Here is a 21,359-nt window from a genome sequence, read left to right as displayed (position 1 = left end):
CGGGCGGGGGCAGGACGCCGAGGCCGGTACCGCCACGCCGGCCCAGCCGCTCCGGTACCGCCGGGAATCGCCGCTCCGAGCCCGCCGGGTCCGGCCCAGCGCCGCCGCGGTGGCCCCGCCCCTCGCGTGGCCCCGCCCCCGGCAGCGCAACAAAGTATCCGCTTCAGCACGGGTTGAACGAGCCCGGCAGGCCCCGCCCCCTGCCGCCCATTGGCTCCGGTGCTTGAATGAGGCGAAGCTCATTGGTTGAAGTGCGGCGCGCCGCGCGCTGATTGGCTGAGCCCGCCCGCCGCTCCCACGGGCCCGCGGCCCCAGCGCAGCCCCCCGGAATTAGGAGCAGGGATGGAGCTAATCCCGGGACGCGGCTAATCCCGGGTGAGCTAATCACGGAGAGCCGCGGGGGGCAGGGCTGGGCTCCCGAGCGCTGGGGCCACCCGGCAGGGCATGGCCCCCCTGGGGGGGAATCACGGGCAGCTCATGAAGGAGCACAGCAGTACCGAGCAGCTAATCACGGAGAGCCGCGGGGGGCAGGGCTGGGCTCCCGAGCGCTGGGGCCACCCGGCAGGGCATGGCCCCCCTGGGGGGGAATCACGGGCAGCTCATGAAGGAGCACAGCAGTACCGAGCGTGCGGCCCCACCCTGTGGAACACAGCGATGTGGGGGCTTTACCCCCCCAGCTCTGCTGGGCAGCTCGGGTAACCGCGGTACCATGCCAGCTGCCTCACTGGGCACAGACAATAGGGACAGTCTGTTCCCATGGGATGGGGCCAGCCGGCCCGGGTGAGAGCGAGCACTGACACAGAGGGTTTGTATCCGACACAGTGTAGCTTCTCTTAAAGCCTTTTATTCACAGACACGGTACAGACACATGGAAAATCTGCATGATCACATCCGAGAGGGCAGCACATCCCTGGCCGAGCCCACGGGGCCAAACCCCACGCAGTGCACAAGGAAGCTCAAGTGTTTGAAGCAGACATTTCATGGACATGCGACAGTGACAGAAGGAACCCAGCGTTTAGTATTCCTCCCCTTCCTCCTCTCCCTCCCCTTCCACAGAATCCACCCCCACCTCCTCATAATCCTTCTCCAGGGCAGCCATATCCTCACGGGCCTCCGAGAACTCGCCCTCCTCCATGCCCTCCCCCACGTACCAGTGCACAAACGCCCTCTTGGCGTACATCAGGTCAAACTTGTGGTCCAGGCGGGCCCAGGCCTCGGCGATGGCCGTGGTGTTGCTCAGCATGCACACAGCCCTCTGCACCTTGGCCAGGTCGCCCCCGGGCACCACCGTGGGAGGCTGGTAGTTGATGCCCACCTTGAAACCAGTGGGGCACCAGTCCACAAACTGGATGCTACGCTTGGTTTTGATGGTGGCGATGGCGGCGTTGACATCCTTGGGCACCACGTCCCCGCGGTACAGCAGGCAGCACGCCATGTACTTGCCGTGGCGAGGGTCACACTTGACCATCTGGTTGGCTGGCTCAAAGCAGGCGTTGGTGATTTCAGCCACCGAGAGCTGCTCGTGATAAGCCTTCTCAGCAGAGATGACCGGGGCATAGGTGGCCAGCGGGAAGTGGATGCGGGGGTAGGGCACCAGGTTGGTCTGGAATTCTGTCAGGTCGACGTTCAGGGCTCCATCGAAGCGCAGAGAGGCCGTGATGGAGGACACGATCTGGCTGATGAGGCGGTTCAGGTTGGTGTAGGTGGGGCGCTCGATGTCCAGGTTGCGGCGGCAGATGTCGTAGATGGCCTCGTTGTCCACCATGAAGGCGCAGTCGGAGTGCTCCAGGGTGGTGTGGGTGGTCAGGATGGAGTTGTAGGGCTCCACCACGGCCGTGGACACCTGCGGGGCCGGGTAGATGGAGAACTCCAGCTTGGACTTCTTGCCGTAGTCGACGGAGAGCCGCTCCATGAGCAGGGAGGTGAAGCCAGAGCCGGTGCCACCGCCAAAGCTGTGGAACACCAGGAAGCCCTGCAGCCCTGTGCACTGGTCAGCCTGCGAGGAGGGAAGGGGAAAACAAGACCAAACTATCAGGAATTCTGAACTTCAGCTGTTACTGAAGTTGCTGACCTGCCCAAGAAGACACACATTTCCCACTAGGATCTCAGAAATTGGGGGCACCTGTGTCCATTCCACTTCCAGCCACAGCACCCTGTGATCCAGAATGACCTGCCCTCAGGAGAAGGGACCCCTTCCTGCCCCCTCCCTTCAGCTGCTTCCTCCCATGACCCCAGCAATCTGCTTGAGGGAATGGGCAATCCACTAGAGCTGCCCCAGCAAGAGTTAAATACTCTGCACAGCTGCTCATAAGCAGTTGATCAAGCAGGATCAGCATCCAGATCAAGGAGAAACCTCACATGACCTTAAAAACGGGATGAAACACAATTTTCCCAGGGATTGAAATGACACAGAATCCCACATGCCCCATCACACCCCTGGAACACGCCAAGCTCAGGGTGCACATCCTGTCCTGGTGTGGTTGCAGAGCCCTGAGTAAAAGGATTCAGGTCAAGGGGAAGGGGCCGATCCTGATCACTCAGAGGATCCAGACCCCATAGGGAGCCAGGATGTGCTGCAGGCTGGCACAATGACTCACAACAAATCCATCCACATCCTGGAGGCACAACAGGGGTCACGCAGGTCCCACCAGGAAGGTAGGAGATCCCTCCTGGGACTACCCCACTCTGTGCCCCACAGCACTGATGGACTGAGAAGGACCCGCCCAGGCACACCCGGAGCTTCCCTTTGTCCCCACATCCCCCGCAGGGACAAACCCACCCCACGAGACCCCCCCAGGCCGCTCACCAGCTTGCGGATGCGGTCAAGGACCAGGTCGATGATCTCCTTGCCGATGGTGTAGTGCCCGCGGGCGTAGTTGTTGGCCGCATCCTCCTTGCCCGTGATCAGCTGCTCGGGGTGGAAGAGCTGCCGGTACGTGCCCGTGCGCACCTCGTCTGCGGGGACAGCCCCGGGCCCCGTTAGCACCCGGCGCCCGCCGCCAGCGCCCGCCCCGCCCCGCCGGCCGCCCCCCGCGCGCTCACCGATCACCGTGGGCTCCAGGTCCACGAACACGGCCCGGGGCACGTGCTTGCCGGCGCCCGTCTCGCTGAAGAAGGTGTTGAAGGAGTCGTCCCCCCCGCCGATGGTCTTGTCGCTGGGCATCTGCCCGTCGGGCTGGATGCCGTGCTCCAGGCAGTACAGCTCCCAGCAGGCATTGCCGATCTGCACGCCCGCTTGGCCCACGTGGATGGAGATGCACTCGCGCTGCGGGGGCACACGGCACTGGGTCAGCCCTTTTGTCCCCTCTCTGGGGGACAAAAGGGTCTCTGCTCAAGGCTGGATGGGGCCACATCCTGCCCGGATCCACCCGTTGTGCATTGGTGGGCCCATCCTGCTCCCCCTCCCCAGGAGCTGAGACCCTGCACCAGCTGGTGCCTTCACCCTACACCCCCCACTGAGCCCGGAATTGGGGTTCCTCAGGGCTATTGCTGGTCCCCACAATTCCCAGTTCCCTCCATCCCTGGCTTCCTTGAGGACAGGGACACTTAACTCCTCTCTGCAGGGACACAGTCACCCTTATATCCCTGGGAACATCTCTCCTCCAGTGCAGAGTGTGCTCAGCTCCGAGGGTCCCATCCTGTCCCCCTCTTTGACCCTGCCCTTTTGGGGAATCTCACAGGGGCTCAAGCTCAGCACCCCCAAACCCCCATTGTACCCTAGTACCACCCCAGCTAATGGCTGAGCTTGGCTGGAGCCACCCAGGATCCGAGGAGGGAGCTGTGGGGTGACATCCGCGTTTGGGAACAGACCGCCGCCACCTGTGGGCACCCTCTGGGGGTCCCACCACCCCGCAGCTGCCACCATCTGCTCCCAAATGGCGCCCGGGGAGGACATTTTCCAGCCGGGCAGCCTGGGCAGGGCGAGGTCGGGAGGAGGAGGAGGAAGAGGAAGCTCAGCGCAGCAGCGGGGCAGGGACTGCACCAGCTGACCCGAAACGGCGGGGATGGGCCGATGGCGTCACCCCCGGGGGTCGCGCACATTCCCGGCCGCTCCCTGCCCCGCGCCACCTGCTCCCCGCGTTCCTCCCAGCCGGAGCGGGGGGAGCCCGCGGTTTGGGGGGGATCCGGAGCGGAGGGTGACCCTCATGAGCCCCCCCCAGGAGCCATGGAGCGGGATCAGCCTCACCGGCTCGGATGGGGAGAAAAAGAGGGAATTTCGTGTTTCGGGGGAGGTTGAGGTGAGGTTGGGGAGGGGTTCAGGGCCGGATTTAGGGGGGAAGGGTGGATGGGGGGGTGGGGCTGTGCCCCTGGCGAGGGGCGGGGCTGTGCCCCCGCCGCGCGCCTTCCCGCGCGCGGGAACGGTAACGGTCGGGTTGACCCCGCCCCCACCGGTGGGCCACCGGAGACCACGTGCGACCACCCCAGGAGCGCCGTGAATCCCCCCTCTCCCCCACGGGGTGATCTCTCCATCAAGGACCTCATCCCCTATCCCTGCCCAACACCCCCATCCCCCTCCTCTACCCACCCACGTCCCCATCCGTTCTCCCACTCCCCTCCCAACTTCCCGACATGGTGCCCCCTCACCCTTTTACCCCTCCGCTTTATTTTCCTCCCTCCCCCCGAAGTCTCCCCTCCGCCATTCCTTCCCCCTCCTCCCCTCCGCACCCATTCCCCCCCATCCCCCGCACCCCCAGACCCAGCCCTGCTCCTCCTTTCCCCCGCCATGCCCCGGGCCCGTTCCCCGGGTTTCTCCAGCCCCCTCCCCTCACCATGGCTGCGGCTCGGTTACTCGTCCCGACAAGCAAGGAATCGACGCAAGTACCAGCTACCGCCGCCCCCGGGCGCCCCGCTATATACCGGCCCGGGGGGCGGGCCGAGCGCCCCCGCCCCGCGCTCCTATTGGCCGCAACGCCCGTCCATCAAGGCGATCGCAGCGCGGATTGGCTGAGGCACGTGGCGCGCTCCGCCTCCGCCCTCGGCGCTGCGGGGCTTTGGAAGGGGGGGGGGGAGAGACGGGGACCCTCCCTCGGCTGGGTGCACCCCCCCCTTCCCCCCCGGTTTGCGAAGGGCCCCCCGTACGGTGAGTGCGGGGTACCGGGGGGGTTTGACCTTCCTGTGGTGCTCTGCCCCCCCGGTAACGCGTTTGTCGCGTAGGGTGGGGGGGGGGGCACAGCCGTTCCCGCCCGTCCCCCCCCCTTCCGCCGCCCCTCCCGCCCGGTGCGGCTCCGCTGCGGAGGAAAACTGCGACATGGTGGGGGGGGAGGGAGCGGCGGCACGTGCTGCCGCGCCCGGTGGCGTCCTCCGCCGTCCCCGGGTTGTTAATCGGCTTCTCCGGGAGGACCCCCCCGCCCTACCCCATCTGCACCCCTCGCCCCCACCCCGCCCCGGATTATTTGCACCCCGGGGGTCCCTCCCAGACCATCTGTAGCTTAAGCAGCCCCCTCCCTCCCCCAGCACCCCCCAAGTCCATCTGCACCACCCCGGCCCCTCCCAGCCCATCTGTACCCCCGGATCCCACCGCGATGGGGGGGGGGGGATCCGGGCCGCCCCCGCGGGGGATGGAGGAGGATGGACCCCGTTTTTCAGGGTGGGGTTTGTCTCAGCTGTTTCGGCAGCACGGGGGGACCACCGTGAGTGCCATAAACCCGGGGGCGTGCTGGGGTCCCACTGTGCCCCCCAACGCGGAGCAGCTCCGTGCCCGGCCGTGATGCCACGGAGAGCACCGGGGGGGATGGGGGGGGCGCCATCCCCAGCCCCCACTTAATCCCCGGAGCTATTTGCACCCAATAATCCCCTTCCTGTTTTGCCAAGAGCTTTGCGGAAAACCCAGCGGCCACTTCGGCAGCACACGCTGCTGCTGTGGTGGGGGGAGGAAAAAGGGGGCTCCGCATCCCTGCCCGCCGCACCGGAGCCACCCCACACCGGGGTCACCGGGCAGCCGAGCCCAACCGGGGCTGGCTCGGCGGCAGCATCCGCCGCAGCTGCATTGCAGCGCTGACGTGGCTTCCCCGCCATTTGCCTCGCTGGCCGCGTGGCCGCTCCGGTCCCGCCGTTCCCACCGGGGAGGAACCGGCTGCCCCACACCCCCCTTCGAGCTGCCCGCTCCGGGCTCCCACCCCGCTGTCAGTTTGGGGGTCCCGGGTGGAAATTGGGGGGCGGCTGGTGCTGGGAGAGCTGCTGCCGGTTCTGTTTGTGGAATGGGCGTTCTGTGATGGGGGGGTTTGTTACACACACACACACCCCCCCCTCGAATTCCCCGCGCATCACGTCACCTCTGGAATGGTGTTAGGAAGTGTTTTGGGTCGCTGAGAAAACCAGCAAAAGCAGGTTTAATGTTAAAGTGAAAGTGCCACAGAATTCACTGGTGACTTCCCTCTGTGACTCAGTAGTGAAAACCGACAGAGGAAAATGGGGCTGAAATTTAAAATCGATCAAAGTGAAAATAGATTTGGCCAAAAATGAACTAAAGGGAGGCTGGGGATAGAAAAAGAATGTTAAAACGGAATAATAATTGAGGTTTTCCCACTGAGTCAGAAGAGGCAGAGTGGACCCCCTGCCCCACTGTCAAACTGGGCCCTGGGCTTGACCAACAGTTTAAGCCTAAAGGCTTAAGAGCAATTAATCCAGAGCCTCATTTAAATAATTTACCAACAGATTCATATAAAATTTACTATAGGCACAATAGTAACACACAGACCTATTTTATTTATGAATCTGAAGCATTTAAGAATCTGAGAGCAACATTCCTCAGCCATTTGCTAGAGAACATTCACCCTTGCACACACACATACCTGAAGAGCACGTGCAGGTGTAAATACCTGTAAAAAACCCACCTTGAGTTCAGTACTGACATCAGTGTCTTTGTGTCTTCTCAACAGGCCAAGGATAGAGCCTCAAGTTCTGGGGGATCAGCCCAAGCTGTGTTCACCCTCCAAGAATCCCAAACTTGTGAGTTCACCATCCCAGAGAGTTCTGATGAACCCAGGGGGTCTCGCTCAGGACCTGCTGGTTTAACACCACAAGTGTTGGCTTTGTAGTTATCCTAATTTTCTATCCTGGTTACAGTTTGTATCTTCCTTTGAAAGCTGGATAACAAACATGTTGTTGCACTTGGGATGTCCTTCAGAAAAAATTCCTTCCTAAGGCTGTTCCTTAAAATCAAGGAGTGGGTTAGACAACACAAATTCCTGGGAGCTGATGGACTGGAGGAGCTTGGCCCAGGTGCTGCTCATCAAGGCTTAGCCTGAGCTCGTAGTGCAGAAGAGGGAGGGGTGCACCACACAAATGAGGGTCCCAGGGGTCCCCCCCAGCTGCATCACCCTCTCAAGTTTCACTCTGCATTCAGCTTCCCCTTCATTATTTATCCCTGTGTGGAGCCATGAGGGACAGGGTGAAAGAAGAGGAAAGGGAGGGTAAAGAGGCTCCCCCCATTCCAGGGGGCTGCTATGACATTTCCCCCTCCCCCCCAGTGGCTGGGACTTCCAGGGCCAATTCCTCATGCCTGAAAGAGCCAGAGGAACCTGAGGACACTTTCTGGTTGGTGTTGGAGGAACCTCGTGTACCCACAGACACCGAGCTGGATGAAAGGAACCCTCATCCCTGACACTCCCACCTGTGATGGGCAGAGCATCCCCCCTCCCCACCCCCAGGGCACTGCAGCCCCTCCCCTGCCCAGGAAGAGGAGGTAGCAGAGATACCAAAGACTTCTGCCAATCAGGGGGGCTTTCAGGCATCTCCAGCCCACCCTGAGGAGTTAAGCCCCCAGTGTGCTCACGTGGGGCTCAATTGACTCCTGGTACTAAGAAAACCCAACCCTCTCCACTTCCCCAGCTCTTGGGGTGGGGGCACAACACTGAGCCCACCAAGATGAGGAAGGAACATGGGTTTGGGAAGACCATTCTGGGGGGGTCTGTGGGTTGCTGAGCTCACCACAACCCCCAGCACACGCTCAGGGACAGGGTGGAGGCCCTGGGCGCAGACAGGGACTGCAGAGCCGTGTCATGTGCTGGTGGGGACAGTGTCAAGCCAGGGAGGGACATGACCACAGGGAGTGAGGACACCAGAGGCAGGGTAAGACAGGGAATGCTTTTTATTCAGACCCACAGGAGAGGACGGGTGAGTCCATCACAAACTTTTTTCCATTGAAGCACAGACCATTGACAGGACAGAGCGCGGCGCACACACTGCTACAGACCCCGCAGGGTCTTCAACTAGTTTATGTTCCCTGTTCCAGCAGCACCCTTGTGAGTTTAGTATTCCTCCCCTTCCTCCTCTCCCTCCCCTTCCACAGAATCCACCCCCACCTCCTCGTAATCCTTCTCCAGGGCAGCCATATCCTCACGGGCCTCCGAGAACTCGCCCTCCTCCATGCCCTCCCCCACGTACCAGTGCACAAACGCCCTCTTGGCGTACATCAGGTCAAACTTGTGGTCCAGGCGGGCCCAGGCCTCGGCGATGGCCGTGGTGTTGCTCAGCATGCACACAGCCCTCTGCACCTTGGCCAGGTCGCCCCCGGGCACCACCGTGGGAGGCTGGTAGTTGATGCCCACCTTGAAACCAGTGGGGCACCAGTCCACGAACTGGATGGTGCGCTTGGTCTTGATGGTGGCGATGGCGGCGTTGACATCCTTGGGTACCACGTCCCCGCGGTACAGCAGGCAGCACGCCATGTACTTGCCGTGGCGAGGGTCACACTTGACCATCTGGTTGGCCGGCTCAAAGCAGGCATTGGTGATCTCAGCCACCGAGAGCTGCTCGTGATAAGCCTTCTCAGCAGAGATGACCGGGGCATAGGTGGCCAGCGGGAAGTGGATGCGGGGGTAGGGCACCAGGTTGGTCTGGAATTCTGTCAGGTCGACGTTCAGGGCTCCATCGAAGCGCAGAGAGGCCGTGATGGAGGACACGATCTGGCCTATCAACCTGTTGAGGTTGGTGTAGGTGGGGCGCTCGATGTCCAGGTTGCGGCGGCAGATGTCGTAGATGGCCTCGTTGTCCACCATGAAGGCGCAGTCGGAGTGCTCCAGGGTGGTGTGGGTGGTCAGGATGGAGTTGTAGGGCTCCACCACGGCCGTGGACACCTGCGGGGCCGGGTAGATGGAGAACTCCAGCTTGGACTTCTTGCCGTAGTCGACGGAGAGCCGCTCCATGAGCAGGGAGGTGAAGCCAGAGCCGGTGCCACCGCCAAAGCTGTGGAACACCAGGAAGCCCTGCAGCCCTGTGCACTGGTCAGCCTGCGAGGAGGGAAGAAGTGGGGAGGCATGTTTACTCCAGACAGCAGAAGTTACTCCTTCCTCTCCGTGGCCTCACAAGGACATTTGGGGGCTTTCCAACAGCAGAGCCAGAGTCAGCAGGATGGGGGACAGGGTGGCCCTGACTCCATGTGTTACCCACTGACTCAGGGTGAATCACCCAGGGAAGCTGCTTGGCCTCTGGGGTGAGACAGTGCCCAGGGGCACCTCAAAGGGCAGGATTGCCACTGGCTCAGCAGCAGAGCGGGGACAAGTTTGACCATGAACTATCACGGCCACATGACTCTGGAAGGGACCGGTTTGGGGCTGCCCGTCCCAGCACACGCAGCTGGACTCGGCCACGTCAGGAGCCAAGTGGGAACAAAGAGGGAATTGCCGAGCTCAGCACCGGCAGCGCCCGGGGGCTGCGGCGCTGTGGAGCCGCTCCAGCTCCAGCTGCGCCGCGTCCCGCTGCCGGCCAATGGCAGCCACTGCACAACAGGATTAACATTAATTAATAAATTAAATCTAAACCCAACCCAGCGAGTCTGGAAGGGAGAGCGAGACAGAATGGAGGCTTTGTCCTCGCCCGCCACCTGCACCCCCCAGTGCCCCTACCAGCTTGCGGATGCGGTCAAGGACCAGGTCGATGATCTCCTTGCCGATGGTGTAGTGCCCGCGGGCGTAGTTGTTGGCCGCATCCTCCTTGCCCGTGATCAGCTGCTCGGGGTGGAAGAGCTGCCGGTACGTGCCCGTGCGCACCTCGTCTGCGGGGACAGCCCCGGGCCCCGTTAGCACCCGGCGCCCGCCGCCGCCAGCGCCCGCCCCGCCGGCCGCCCCCCGCGCGCTCACCGATCACCGTGGGCTCCAGGTCCACGAACACGGCCCGGGGCACGTGCTTGCCGGCGCCCGTCTCGCTGAAGAAGGTGTTGAAGGAGTCGTCCCCCCCGCCGATGGTCTTGTCGCTGGGCATCTGCCCGTCGGGCTGGATGCCGTGCTCCAGGCAGTACAGCTCCCAGCAGGCATTGCCGATCTGCACGCCCGCTTGGCCCACGTGGATGGAGATGCACTCGCGCTGCGGGGGCACACGGCGCTGGCTCACCCCTTTTGTCCCCTCTCTGTCCCACCCCAGCACCCACCGGCCTGGGAAGGGTCTCTCCTCAAGGCTGGATGGGGCCACATCCTCCCCGGACACACCCACTGTGCTGGGTCTGGGGGTGCACCCAGTGCAGGGGTCCCATCCTGCCGTGTGCCCATCACTGCTGGCACCCTGCCTGTGGGGGATGGGGAGCTCAGCACTTGTGGCTCATCCTGCCCTGAGGGACTGGGGCTGTGCCCCGGGTGAGACAGGGAGCCCCGGGGTTGCCATCCTGCCCCACCCTGCCCTGATGAGTCCCAGCACAGCCCCGGGGTGGCTCAGCACCGTGGGCTCCTCCTGCCCACCCGAGCACCCCTCGAAGCAAGGCCACGCCCAGTGCGGGATTGAGGGGGGATCCCATCCTGCCGTGCTTCGATTTCTGGTTCGGGATGGGGTGCTCAGCCCTGGAGGGGGTGGGGGGCATTCAGCCCTGCTCACCCCACCCCGCACCGGGGACACTTTCTCCCTCTTTATACCGGGGCCACGCCCAGCGCAGGCTGAGGGCTCAGCACCGGAGCTGGGGGGGGAGAAGGGGGTCTATCCTGCCCGGTTTAACGGGAGCCACGCCCAGGGACGGATGGTGGCTGGGTACCCAAAGATGAGGTCCCGATCCTGCTCCTTTCAGCCGGTGCCACGCCCAGTACGGGTTTAGCTCCGGGGACCCATCCTGCCCGGTTTAACGGGAACCACGTCTGGTTTGGGCTCGGGGTTCGGTACCGGAGAGCCATCCTGTCGGGTTTAACCATAGCACGCCCGACAGGAGCTCAGCACTGCGTCTCGGGGTCTCATCCTGCCCGGTTTAACAGGAGCCACGCCCGGTGCAGGCTCGGGGCTCGGTCCCGGGGGTATCATCCTGCTCGGTTTAATGGGAACCACGCCCGGTGCGGTACCGTGGATCAGCGCCAGGGATCCATCCCGGCTGGTTTAACGGGAGCCACGCCCTATGTATGGAAGCTCAGTGCTGCGTCCCGGGGGTCTCATCCTGCCTGGTTTAACGGGAGCCACGCCCTATGGAAGCTTAGTCCTAAGTCCCGGAGGTCCCATCCTGCCCGGTTTAACGGGAGCCACGCCCGCTGCAAGCTCGGGGGTCGGTCCCGGGGGAGGCAGGAAGAGCCTTCCAGGCCCATTTAACCGGTGGTACACTCGGGGTTGGGTCCCGGGAGACACATTTTACTCGGTGTAACGGGAGCCACGCCCAGTGCGGGAGGAGTCCCGGCGCCGAGGGCTCATCCCGGGAGGGGAGGACGACAAGCTCTCGAGAATGGAGATCGGGGGGGTTGGGAACTGGAGACAACGGCGAGACGGGGGCCGGGGTGGGGATGAAAACCGGAGACTACGATGGGAGGGTGGGGATCGGCACCGGGGAAAACCACGGGCCTGGGGGTGGGAGGGATGGGGCCCGCGGGAATGGGGGACAAGAGAACAGGGATTGTGGGAATAAAGACAAGGTCCCGACCCCCCCGCACCCCCTCACCATGGCGGCGGTCGGTCCGGGGCGGTCTCACAGCCCGACGCTGAGGCGGTCGATGTAAGAGGCGCGGCGGAGCGCGGGGCTCGGTGCGGGGCTTTATAGCGGCGGCGGGGCGGGGCGGGCGGCGGGGCCGGGGGGGCGGCGGGGCGGGCGGCAGCGGCGGCCATTGGTCGCCCGGAATGAGGTAATGCCCCCCCGCAGCCGCAGACAAAGGCCGGGCGGTGCGGGAGGGGGGGCCCGGGGGCTGCGGCGGCCACGGCCCGGCCCCGCCGCCGGAGGGGCCCCGGCTGTGTCCTTGGCACCGTCCCTGCCACGCCCCGGCCCCCGGTCTCGGCTGAGCCAGCGGTCACGCTCGGGTCCCCATCCCACGGTCCCCATCCCCCCACGGTGCCCTTCCTCCGTTCTTCCCGTTCCCGTTCTCCCGCTGTCCGGAATGAGTCTCTTGGTCTCGGGGCTCCCGGTACACCGGGTAGGACCGCGCCCTGGTCCCCATCCCCGGTGATACAGCCCTTCCCCTTGTCCGGCCGCTGCCCGAGCTCCCGGTTATCCCCGGCCACACCCTGGTCCCTGTCCCCAGCCATCCCCTTGTTCCCATCCCCGATCACACTCTGGCCCCCATTCCCAGCCAGCCACGCCCTGGTCCCCATCCTCGGGGACGCTGTCCTCATCCCTGTGCCCATCCGCAGGGACACTGTCCCCATCCCTGGCCGTGCCACAGTGCCCTGGTTCTCAGCCGTGTCCCTGCCATGGCCCCGCGCCTGTGCCGGCCCTTTCCCCGCCGTGCCCAGCCCTTCCAGCGCCTCTTTGTCTGCTCGGGCAGTGGGAACCAGCGCTGCGGGGCCCAGCCGGGGGACAAAGAGCCATCCCCCCGGGCAGCTGGGGACGAGCAGGGCCGGGAGGGGGTGAGGGACAGCGGGAGGGCACAGGGCACAAAAGCCCCCAGGGCAGTTTTGGGCTGGGGGCTCGGGCAGAGCAGCAGCTGCTGTGCGGCAGCTGGTGGTTGGGACACAGCTGGGACACTGGGACACGCGTCCCCTGGCCACCCCTCCATCTGCTGCAGCCCCCCCCGAGCCACCAGCCCCACAGCCCTGGGGTTTCCCACTCCTGGGGGGGGGTTCCCCCTCCCCGGTTTGTTCTTGCAAAGCCCACAGAGGCTGGGGGTGGTCTCCCCGAGCCAGTCCCTGCAGAGGAGTGACCCCAGACCACATTCGTGGCCCCAGCTGCTGCAGGTGGAGCTGCCAGGATGCCCCCCCCGCTCCCCCTGCTGAGAAATCCCTGTTTTTTTTCCTGGTGTTTCCCACATTATGCAGATTTCTGGGCAGAACCAAAGTTCCCATGTCCCTGCTGCCCAACCTGTGTCCCCACCACCATCCCCGTGTCCCCACTGCCAGCCCTGTGTCCCCACTGCCAGCCCAATGCCCCTGGGGCACCCTGTTCCCTGTTTTTGGGGTGCTGCTGGGGCTGCAGAGCTGCAGACAAAGAGGGGATGGGATTTGGGCATCGCCCACCAGAACAAAGGACCAGGTGGTCCTGGCTTTGCTGAGTAGACAAAAACCAGGAGATTTGGCTTCCACCAGGCTGGTGGCCATGGCAAATGGCTCTTTTGGGGCTGTTTTGTGGCACCCTGACCCCAAAGCAGCTCAGCCCCCAGCCCTGACCCCGCTGTAGGTCCATCCCTGCATGGGAAATGCCTCCTGCCTTTGTTCTCTTACAGTCCCAAGTGCTCAACACCAGTGTGGAGCCTGTCATGGGGTCCCCATTGTGTCCCCAAACCAGGGGTTTGGGGGGCTCACAGCAGCCCCCTGCCTCGGGGACCACTCCCCACGCTAAGGAGAGGCCCCACCCACCCCATTGCCCCGAGCTGAGGGCGGGAGGTGCCTCATAGGGCAGGGGTGGCTCGGCCCCCGTGGGTGATGTGGGGTGTAGGGTGAAGGGCACTGGGTGCTGCAGCCCCCCTGGTGCCCCCCCAGCCCCCCCCCCCATCTCCTTGGGTATGGACAACCACACGTCCTGCACCGACTGCTGCCAGGCAACCGGTGGGGTTGCTAGGAGACCGGTTGCTAGGAGACAGGGTGGGACCCCCCCCTTGCATCCCCCTTCCTCAACATCCATCCTGGGGCCTGGTGGGCGGGGGGTTGCAGGCAGAAGACAAGGCTGGGATCTCGCCACTGCTTGGCCTTATTACCATGGTGAGAACACCATCCCTGGGACCCCCACTGTCCTTGGGACCCCCACTGCCTGACCCTGAGGGTGGGGCATTGTCCTTGGGACCCCCACTGCCTGACCCTGAGCATGGGGCACCTCATTGGGACCCCCAGTGCCCGACCCCAGGGATGGGGCACTGTGCTTGGGATCCCCACTGCCTCACCCCACCATCCCTGGGACTCCCAGTGCCTCACCCCACCATCCCTGGGACCCCCAGTGCCCAACCCCGAGGGTGGGGCACCATCCTTGGGACCCCCACTGCCTCACCCCACCATCCTTGGAACCTTCTAGGCCTGGGTACTGCCCGTTGGCAAGGCTCACTCTGCCTTGCCAAGGGGGGGGTACCCAGGCCCTGGGGTCCCTCAGTGCCCACCCTGCCATGGATGTCACCATCCCTGTGCCCCCCCCAGCATCCAGCCCTGCTGAGTGCTGGCCCGGGGGGGGTCTGGCACAGCTCCCAGCCCCCCCCACTCCTGGGCTTCCATTCGGCTCGGCTCTGTTGACTGTTGGTAGCAACGTGGTGGCTCCTGGTGACGGTTGCTGTCCTCCCCCCGCCATGTCCACCCCCCTGGTGCCACTGGGTGGGACAGACCCTGGAGCCCCTCGGGGTCACCCCTGTCTGCACAGAGTCCCCATGGCTGTCCCTGCTCGGGCTGGGCGACTCGGGGGCTCCCGGAGCTGGCACCTCACCCCGTGTGGGCTGATTTCCCGGCTGCTGGACTCCTGCCCGTGGCACGGCTGAGATTCCCAGCCTCCCCCACGTTGGGCCCTTCCTGAGGATCCCAAATTGGTGACCTCGAACGCCACGGCTGGGACACGCCGTCCCCAGGGATCGAAGGGTCTCAGCCCCATCAGGAGCTGTCGTGGCTCGGGGCTGACAACCCAGACACAGGCTGCTGCTATTTTTAGCCTGTTTTCCCCGCAGAACCCAGCTCTGTCTGTCTGTCTGTCCATCCGCTGCCACCATCGATGTGACAGGTTCATTCAGATGGAGAGACAGAGCAGTTCGGGGGGGGCGCTCCGCTCCGGGCGGCTGTGCTGGAGGGGCCCCGCCGCCCCTCGGCTGGGGCCAAGGGTGGCACAGGGGGGCTGGACCCTCGGAGGGGTGGCACCCACCCCTGACCGCGCCCCTGCCCCACCCGGGGGGCAGAGGGAAAACCCTTCCAGCCCCGGTGTTGGGGGCAGCGGGGCATTCCCGTGGGAGGAAGCCGGGAGGCGTCACCGGTGTTCCCGCAGCCTGGCTGTCCCGGTGCCCCCTCCCGACACCCCCAACCCTTCCCGCCCCCTCCCGGAGCTACAACAAAAGGGAGACTCGGCCTCGGGAGGAGGGGGGGCACTGCGGTGGGCAGGGGGAGCAGCCGTGGGGCGCGGGGGGCTGCGGGCTCGCTGCCCGTGGGGAGGGGGCTGCGGCACCGCCTGCGTGCGGGGCGGTTCCGCATTGCGGCAAAGCCGGGAATAAAGGAGCGGGGCGGCGGAGGGGTGGGGGTGAGGTGGGAGAGACCCTGCTCTCGGAGGGGTTCGCCCTCGGCCCGGCCCCCCTAAAGCACCCCCTGACCCCCAGCAGGGCCCCGGGACCGGCGTGGTGGGGGCTCGGAGGGCTCCGGTGCCATCGGGGGCTCACGGGTGGGGGGACAACGGGCACCCCGGCCCTGGGCGTGTGCCAGCTCCGGGGATGTGCCCAGGGAGCGGGGAGACACCGGGGGCTCAGGGAGGGGAGGGACACTGAGGTGCCCAGGCTGTGAGGGGACACTCGGAGTGACTGGGGGGGACACTGAGGGTGCTCCCGGACGGGGCGGGGACACTGCGGTGCCCAGGCTGTGAGGGGTGCCCAGGGATTTGGGGAACTCCACGGGGCATGGGGTCTGTAATTCCGTCTCGGGGCCGATCCGAATGTCCCCATGCTGTCCCAAACCCCTCGGTGGCCTTTGGAACGCCACTCCTACCCGCTTCAAACCAACCCAGAGCGGGGGAGGCAGGGCAGGACACGGCACTGCACCCCGGGGGTGGGCGTGAGATGCTGCCCCGGCCCCGTCCGTCCTGCCCCACAGGACCTGCCCCGCGTGGGTTCCCCCGGGAGCAGCCCCGGGGCTGGCAGGGAGCAGGGCGGCGGCGGGCACAGGAGCCGGCGCGACGGGAGCCCGCGGGGCTTCCCACGGGAACGGCACCGGGATGGGGACGGGGCCGCGGGGAGGGATTACCGGACCCCCGAGACCTCCAACCCACGCGGGGCTGTGGCGCTCTCTGGACAGATGCAGCACCTGAGGCTGCGGCCGGGGGCTTCAGGGACCCATGTTGCCGCCGACCGAGCCCACCGCCCCAATACCGCAAAGCCCCCCGCCTCTAAAGCACCCCCTAAAGCCCCCCTTAAGCCCCCCCACCCCAGTATGCCTCCGGCCCCGCCGCCCCTAACGCCTCCCGATCCCTCGGACACCCCCAATTCCCCCCCTCTGCCCGCCCAGCCCCCCCAACCCTCGGGACCCCCAACCCTCCTCCTCGCTGTCCCCGCCCATTTCCCCGCCCATAACCACGCCCAATTCCATGTGAGACCACGCCCCCTCCTCGCCCCTCCCCGCCTCCCGCCCACCGCATTCCGCTCCGCTGACGTCACCACCCACCCACCTCGCCGACTTTCGAACCGGCCAATCAAAATCGAGGCGGGGCGGAGTGGGCGTGCCCAGATCGCCGCGTGGTCTGAGGGGCGGGGCAAACGCCTACTGGCTCCTCCCCTGTCCCCGCCCCCTCCGAGGCCCCGCCCCTGGGGTTTAACTCGGGGGCCCCACGGGGCAACCCCCGCCTCCCTCCTCGACGGCTCCGTAACGGTTCGGGCAGCGAGCGGCCATGGTGAGGGCCGGGGGCGTGCGGGGGTCCTGAGCGGGCCCTGAGGGGGCTCCGTGCGGGGTGGGACCCCCGGGAGTGCGGGACCCCCCGAGCAGTGCGGGGGGCTGAGCGGTGGCTGCGGGCCGGGCCCCCCCATGTCCCCGGCAGTACGGGGGCCTGCGCTCTGGAGGCGTTGGGAGCTCCTCGCGTGTTCCGAACGCCCCGTGGGGCTGCCGAGTTCTGGCTCGTGCCGGGCAGGAGCTGACGGGGGGGTGCGTGTGCCCACCAGGACGGGGGCTCCCCCAGCCGGGGGTCGCTGCCCGGGGGGCTTCCAGCCTCGGGCTGTGCCGATCCCCCCCCATTCCCCCTCTAGCTCCCTGCTAAATGCGTGGGGACACGCCGAGTGGCACCGCGTGTCCTGGGCTCCCACGCGGGGACTAAACTCGTCCCCACAGCACCCCTCGGGAGAGGAACGGGCCGCGAGGGGGTTTGGGGGCGCTGGGGGCGCCCCCTGTGCCACCCTCTCGTGGCTGTGTTCGCCGGGACACGCGTGGGTGTGAGTCACGGCGGGGGGAGCAGATCCCAAAGTGGCCCGGGCACAGCCAGGAGCAGCTGGCAAGGGGAAAGTCCTCCCAGTCACCGGAGTTTGCTCTGGCCCGGGTGGAGCTGGCTGCCAGGCGGCCACAACCGCGACTCAGGAACCGGGATAGGCCGGGTTGTGCAAGGGCTGCTGGAGAAGGGAGCGGCTCCACATTCCAAGAGGTCCAAGGCTGCCCCCGAAGTGAGGAACAGCCCCCTGGGGAAGGGGCTGAAGTGTCACTGTCCCTGTGTGTGATCCATGGGTGGAGGGGACTGGGAATGGTGGGGACCGCGAATAACTCTGGGGAACCCCAATTCTGGGTTCACGGGAGGTGCTGGTGCATGAATGGCATCGATCAGGGCAGGGTCCCACCTCCCTGGGGGGCCAGGATGGGACCCTCAGAGCTGAGCACCCGCTGTGTCCCTGGCACCCCCAGGGCTGAGCACACTGGTAGCCCCAGTCTGGTCCCTCCACACGTCCCTCTTCAGCTCCTGGGTGTCTCCAGCTGGAGTTTGGGGTTGGGGCTGGGTCAGCCCTGCATGAGCCAGGGCACAACCGGGGTTTGGGGATGCTGAGCTTGAGCCCCTATGAGATCCCCCAAAAGGGCAGGGTCACAGCTGCTGGAAGGGGCAGGATGGGACACTTGGAGCCGATCACACTCTGCACTGGAGGAGAGATGTTCCCTGGGATATGAGGGTGACTGTGTCCCTGCAGAGAGGGGTTAAGAGTCCCTGTCCTCATGGGAGCCAGGGATGGAGGGAACTGGGAATAGTGGGGACCAGCAACAGCCATGAGGAACCCCAATTCCTGGCTCAGTGGGGTGTGTAGGGTGAAAGCATCAGCTGGTGCAGGGTCTCAGCTCCCAGGGAGGGGGAGCAGGATGGGACCACCAATGCACAACGGGTGGATCCGGGCAGGATGTGGCCCCATCCGGCCTTGAGGAGAGACCCTTTTGTCCCCAGAGAGGGGACAAAAGGGGTGACCCAGTGCCGTGTGCCCCCGCAGCGCGAGTGCATCTCCATCCACGTGGGCCAAGCGGGCGTGCAGATCGGCAATGCCTGCTGGGAGCTGTACTGCCTGGAGCACGGCATCCAGCCCGACGGGCAGATGCCCAGCGACAAGACCATCGGCGGGGGGGACGACTCCTTCAACACCTTCTTCAGCGAGACGGGCGCCGGCAAGCACGTGCCCCGGGCCGTGTTCGTGGACCTGGAGCCCACGGTGATCGGTGAGCGCGCGGGGGGCGGCCGGCGGGGCGGGGCGGGCGCTGGCGGCGGGCGCCGGGTGCTAACGGGGCCCGGGGCTGTCCCCGCAGACGAGGTGCGCACGGGCACGTACCGGCAGCTCTTCCACCCCGAGCAGCTGATCACGGGCAAGGAGGATGCGGCCAACAACTACGCCCGCGGGCACTACACCATCGGCAAGGAGATCATCGACCTGGTCCTTGACCGCATCCGCAAGCTGGTAGGGGCACTGGGGAGTCTGTGGGGTGGGTTTGTCCCTGCGGGGGATGTGGGGACAAAGGGAAGCTCCGGGTGTGCCTGGGCAGGTCCTTCTCAGTCCATCAGCGCTGTGTGGTAGTGCCAGGAGGGATCTCCTGCCTTCCTGGTGGGACCTGCATGACCCCTGTTGTGCCTCCAGGATGTGGGTGGATTTGTTGTGAGTCACCTGCCAGCCTGCAGCACATCCTGGCTCCCTATGGGGTCTGGATCCTCTGAGTGATCAGGATCGGCCCCTTGCCTTCCCCTTGACCTGAATCCTTTTACTCAGGGCTCTGTAACCACACCAGGACAGGATGTGCACCCTGAGCTTGGTCCATCACTTGGGGCTGTGGGGACAAGGGGAAGCTCCAGGTGTCCCTGCACAGGTCCTTCTCAGTCCATCAGTACTTTGGGGCAGAGGGTGGGCCTGTCCCAGTAGGGACCTGCTGGCTCTATCCTAGCCCAGTGCTAGGCCTTGCCAAGGAGAGGAGGGTGCAAAGCCCCATGGCCAGGGCAGGGGGGCAGGACAGATGGTTTGGGTGCTGGTGCAGCACTGGTTTGACTGGTGTGGCTGCCCAAGCTCTTTGAACCTCTGGTTCCCACGCTGGGGCTGGCGCCGGGGTGGCCGGACCTGCTGCGCCAGCGGCTCCGCTCGGGGAGCTCCTGGCACATCAAAGGCTGAGCTGGCTGCCTGTGGGCTCTTGTGGGATCTGTTCCTGCTGCACCCTCTTAGAAAAAGAGGGGGTGAAGCTGTGGCTGACTTCCAGAACCTTTTGGGATGTCTCCCAAAAGCTGGGGTACCCACCATGAGTCAGTGTCCAACATTTAAGGTCAGGGCCACCTTGTCCACCACCCTGCTGGTTCTTGCTGTGGTGCTAGAACATCCAACTAATAATGTCCTCATGAGGCCACAGAGAAGAGCAAGTTCTGCTGCCTGGAATAAACATGACCCTCCTTGTCTCTACTGAATGTCCCCAAATCCCTGCAAGACGGGGTCCCTTTCCCTGGGCCGGGTGGGAAGGTCCTGAGATCCTGGGACAAATATTTGCCTTCCAGGGCAAGTCAGTAACAGCTGGAGTTCAGAATTCCTGACAGTTTGGTCTTGTTTTCCCCTTCCCTCCTCGCAGGCTGACCAGTGCACAGGGCTGCAGGGCTTCCTGGTGTTCCACAGCTTTGGCGGTGGCACCGGCTCTGGCTTCACCTCCCTGCTCATGGAGCGGCTCTCCGTCGACTACGGCAAGAAGTCCAAGCTGGAGTTCTCCATCTACCCGGCCCCGCAGGTGTCCACGGCCGTGGTGGAGCCCTACAACTCCATCCTGACCACCCACACCACCCTGGAGCACTCCGACTGCGCCTTCATGGTGGACAACGAGGCCATCTACGACATCTGCCGCCGCAACCTGGACATCGAGCGCCCCACCTACACCAACCTGAACCGCCTCATCAGCCAGATCGTGTCCTCCATCACGGCCTCTCTGCGCTTCGATGGAGCCCTGAACGTCGACCTGACAGAATTCCAGACCAACCTGGTGCCCTACCCCCGCATCCACTTCCCGCTGGCCACCTATGCCCCGGTCATCTCTGCTGAGAAGGCTTATCACGAGCAGCTGACAGTGGCTGAAATCACCAATGCTTGCTTTGAGCCGGCCAACCAGATGGTCAAGTGTGACCCTCGCCACGGCAAGTACATGGCGTGCTGCCTGCTGTACCGCGGGGACGTGGTGCCCAAGGATGTCAACGCCGCCATCGCCACCATCAAGACCAAGCGCACCATCCAGTTCGTGGACTGGTGCCCCACTGGTTTCAAGGTGGGCATCAACTACCAGCCTCCCACGGTGGTGCCCGGGGGCGACCTGGCCAAGGTGCAGAGGGCTGTGTGCATGCTGAGCAACACCACGGCCATCGCCGAGGCCTGGGCCCGCCTGGACCACAAGTTTGACCTGATGTACGCCAAGAGGGCGTTTGTGCACTGGTACGTGGGGGAGGGCATGGAGGAGGGCGAGTTCTCGGAGGCCCGTGAGGATATGGCTGCCCTGGAGAAGGATTATGAGGAGGTCGGAGCCGACAGCATGGAGGGCGATGAGGAAGGAGAGGAATACTAGTGCCTTGTCTCAACACTGTGGTGCTGCTCATTAAAATGCCTCTCTCCAGTGCTGCCTCTTCATTGTGCTGTGACAATCCGTCTTGTGGTGACCTGGGGGGACGTCCCAGGGGAGGGGGGGCCTCAGCTGGGCTGGCTGCCAGGCCCCGCTGCCAGCTGGCACAGGGGCTGTGCTGGGAGAGGCTGGGGGGTTGTTTGGGGTTGGGGTCCTTGGCTGGTTCCTGTGCTATCAGCTGGCAGTGCCTGCAGTGGTGGGGGGGCTCCTGTTCTCCTCAGCGTTCTGCAGGTCCTGGGGGCCACCAGGTGAGGGGGAGGGACCCCTGAGAGCCCCCAGTGTCC

At 65.0% G+C, this 21,359-nt stretch overlaps 3 protein-coding genes across 3 annotated transcripts; 1 reads left to right on the top strand and 2 right to left on the bottom strand.

The window, feature by feature from the left end:
- Positions 1 to 828: 828 nt before the first annotated feature.
- TUBA1B (tubulin alpha 1b) lies at positions 829 to 4,869 on the bottom strand. Its single transcript, XM_084223556.1, has 4 exons — positions 4,770 to 4,869; positions 3,043 to 3,265; positions 2,807 to 2,955; positions 829 to 1,996 (listed from the first exon to the last, which is right to left on the bottom strand). Exons 1-4 carry the CDS (start codon positions 4,770 to 4,772, stop codon positions 1,016 to 1,018), a joined length of 1,356 nt encoding a protein of 451 aa, XP_084079682.1. The 5' UTR covers positions 4,773 to 4,869; the 3' UTR covers positions 829 to 1,015.
- Positions 4,870 to 8,081: 3,212 nt separating this feature from the next.
- LOC311164112 (tubulin alpha-1A chain) lies at positions 8,082 to 11,937 on the bottom strand. The gene is made up of 4 exons (XM_084223432.1): positions 11,840 to 11,937; positions 10,080 to 10,302; positions 9,846 to 9,994; positions 8,082 to 9,230 (listed from the first exon to the last, which is right to left on the bottom strand). The coding sequence occupies exons 1-4, from the start codon at positions 11,840 to 11,842 to the stop codon at positions 8,250 to 8,252; spliced, it is 1,356 nt and encodes a 451-aa protein (XP_084079558.1). The 5' UTR covers positions 11,843 to 11,937; the 3' UTR covers positions 8,082 to 8,249.
- Positions 11,938 to 18,437: 6,500 nt separating this feature from the next.
- Positions 18,438 to 21,021, top strand: LOC311164223 (tubulin alpha-1C chain; the record flags this gene model as incomplete). The annotated part of the gene is made up of 3 exons (XM_084223579.1): positions 18,438 to 18,666; positions 18,754 to 18,902; positions 20,047 to 21,021. The coding sequence occupies exons 1-3, from the start codon at positions 18,546 to 18,548 to the stop codon at positions 21,019 to 21,021; spliced, it is 1,245 nt and encodes a 414-aa protein (XP_084079705.1). The 5' UTR covers positions 18,438 to 18,545.
- Between the last annotated feature and the right edge of the window lie 338 nt (positions 21,022 to 21,359).

Source organism: Fringilla coelebs, assembly GCF_963513975.1.
Source record: "Fringilla coelebs genome assembly, chromosome: 30".
NCBI classification, from domain to species: domain Eukaryota; kingdom Metazoa; phylum Chordata; class Aves; order Passeriformes; family Fringillidae; genus Fringilla; species Fringilla coelebs.
This window is presented reverse-complemented; position numbering and strand designations above follow the sequence as displayed.

What these genes read in the sequence shown, in the direction of transcription:
- TUBA1B (XM_084223556.1), bottom strand. An exon ending in CCTGGAGCCCACGGTGATCG is followed by an intron (nt 2,956 to 3,042) that starts GTGAGCGCGCGG and finishes CTGTCCCCGCAG; the next exon opens with ACGAGGTGCGCACGGGCACG. An exon ending in TTGACCGCATCCGCAAGCTG is followed by an intron (nt 1,997 to 2,806) that starts GTGAGCGGCCTG and finishes CCCTCCTCGCAG; the next exon opens with GCTGACCAGTGCACAGGGCT.
- LOC311164112 (XM_084223432.1), bottom strand. An exon ending in CCTGGAGCCCACGGTGATCG is followed by an intron (nt 9,995 to 10,079) that starts GTGAGCGCGCGG and finishes CTGTCCCCGCAG; the next exon opens with ACGAGGTGCGCACGGGCACG. An exon ending in TTGACCGCATCCGCAAGCTG is followed by an intron (nt 9,231 to 9,845) that starts GTAGGGGCACTG and finishes CCCTCCTCGCAG; the next exon opens with GCTGACCAGTGCACAGGGCT.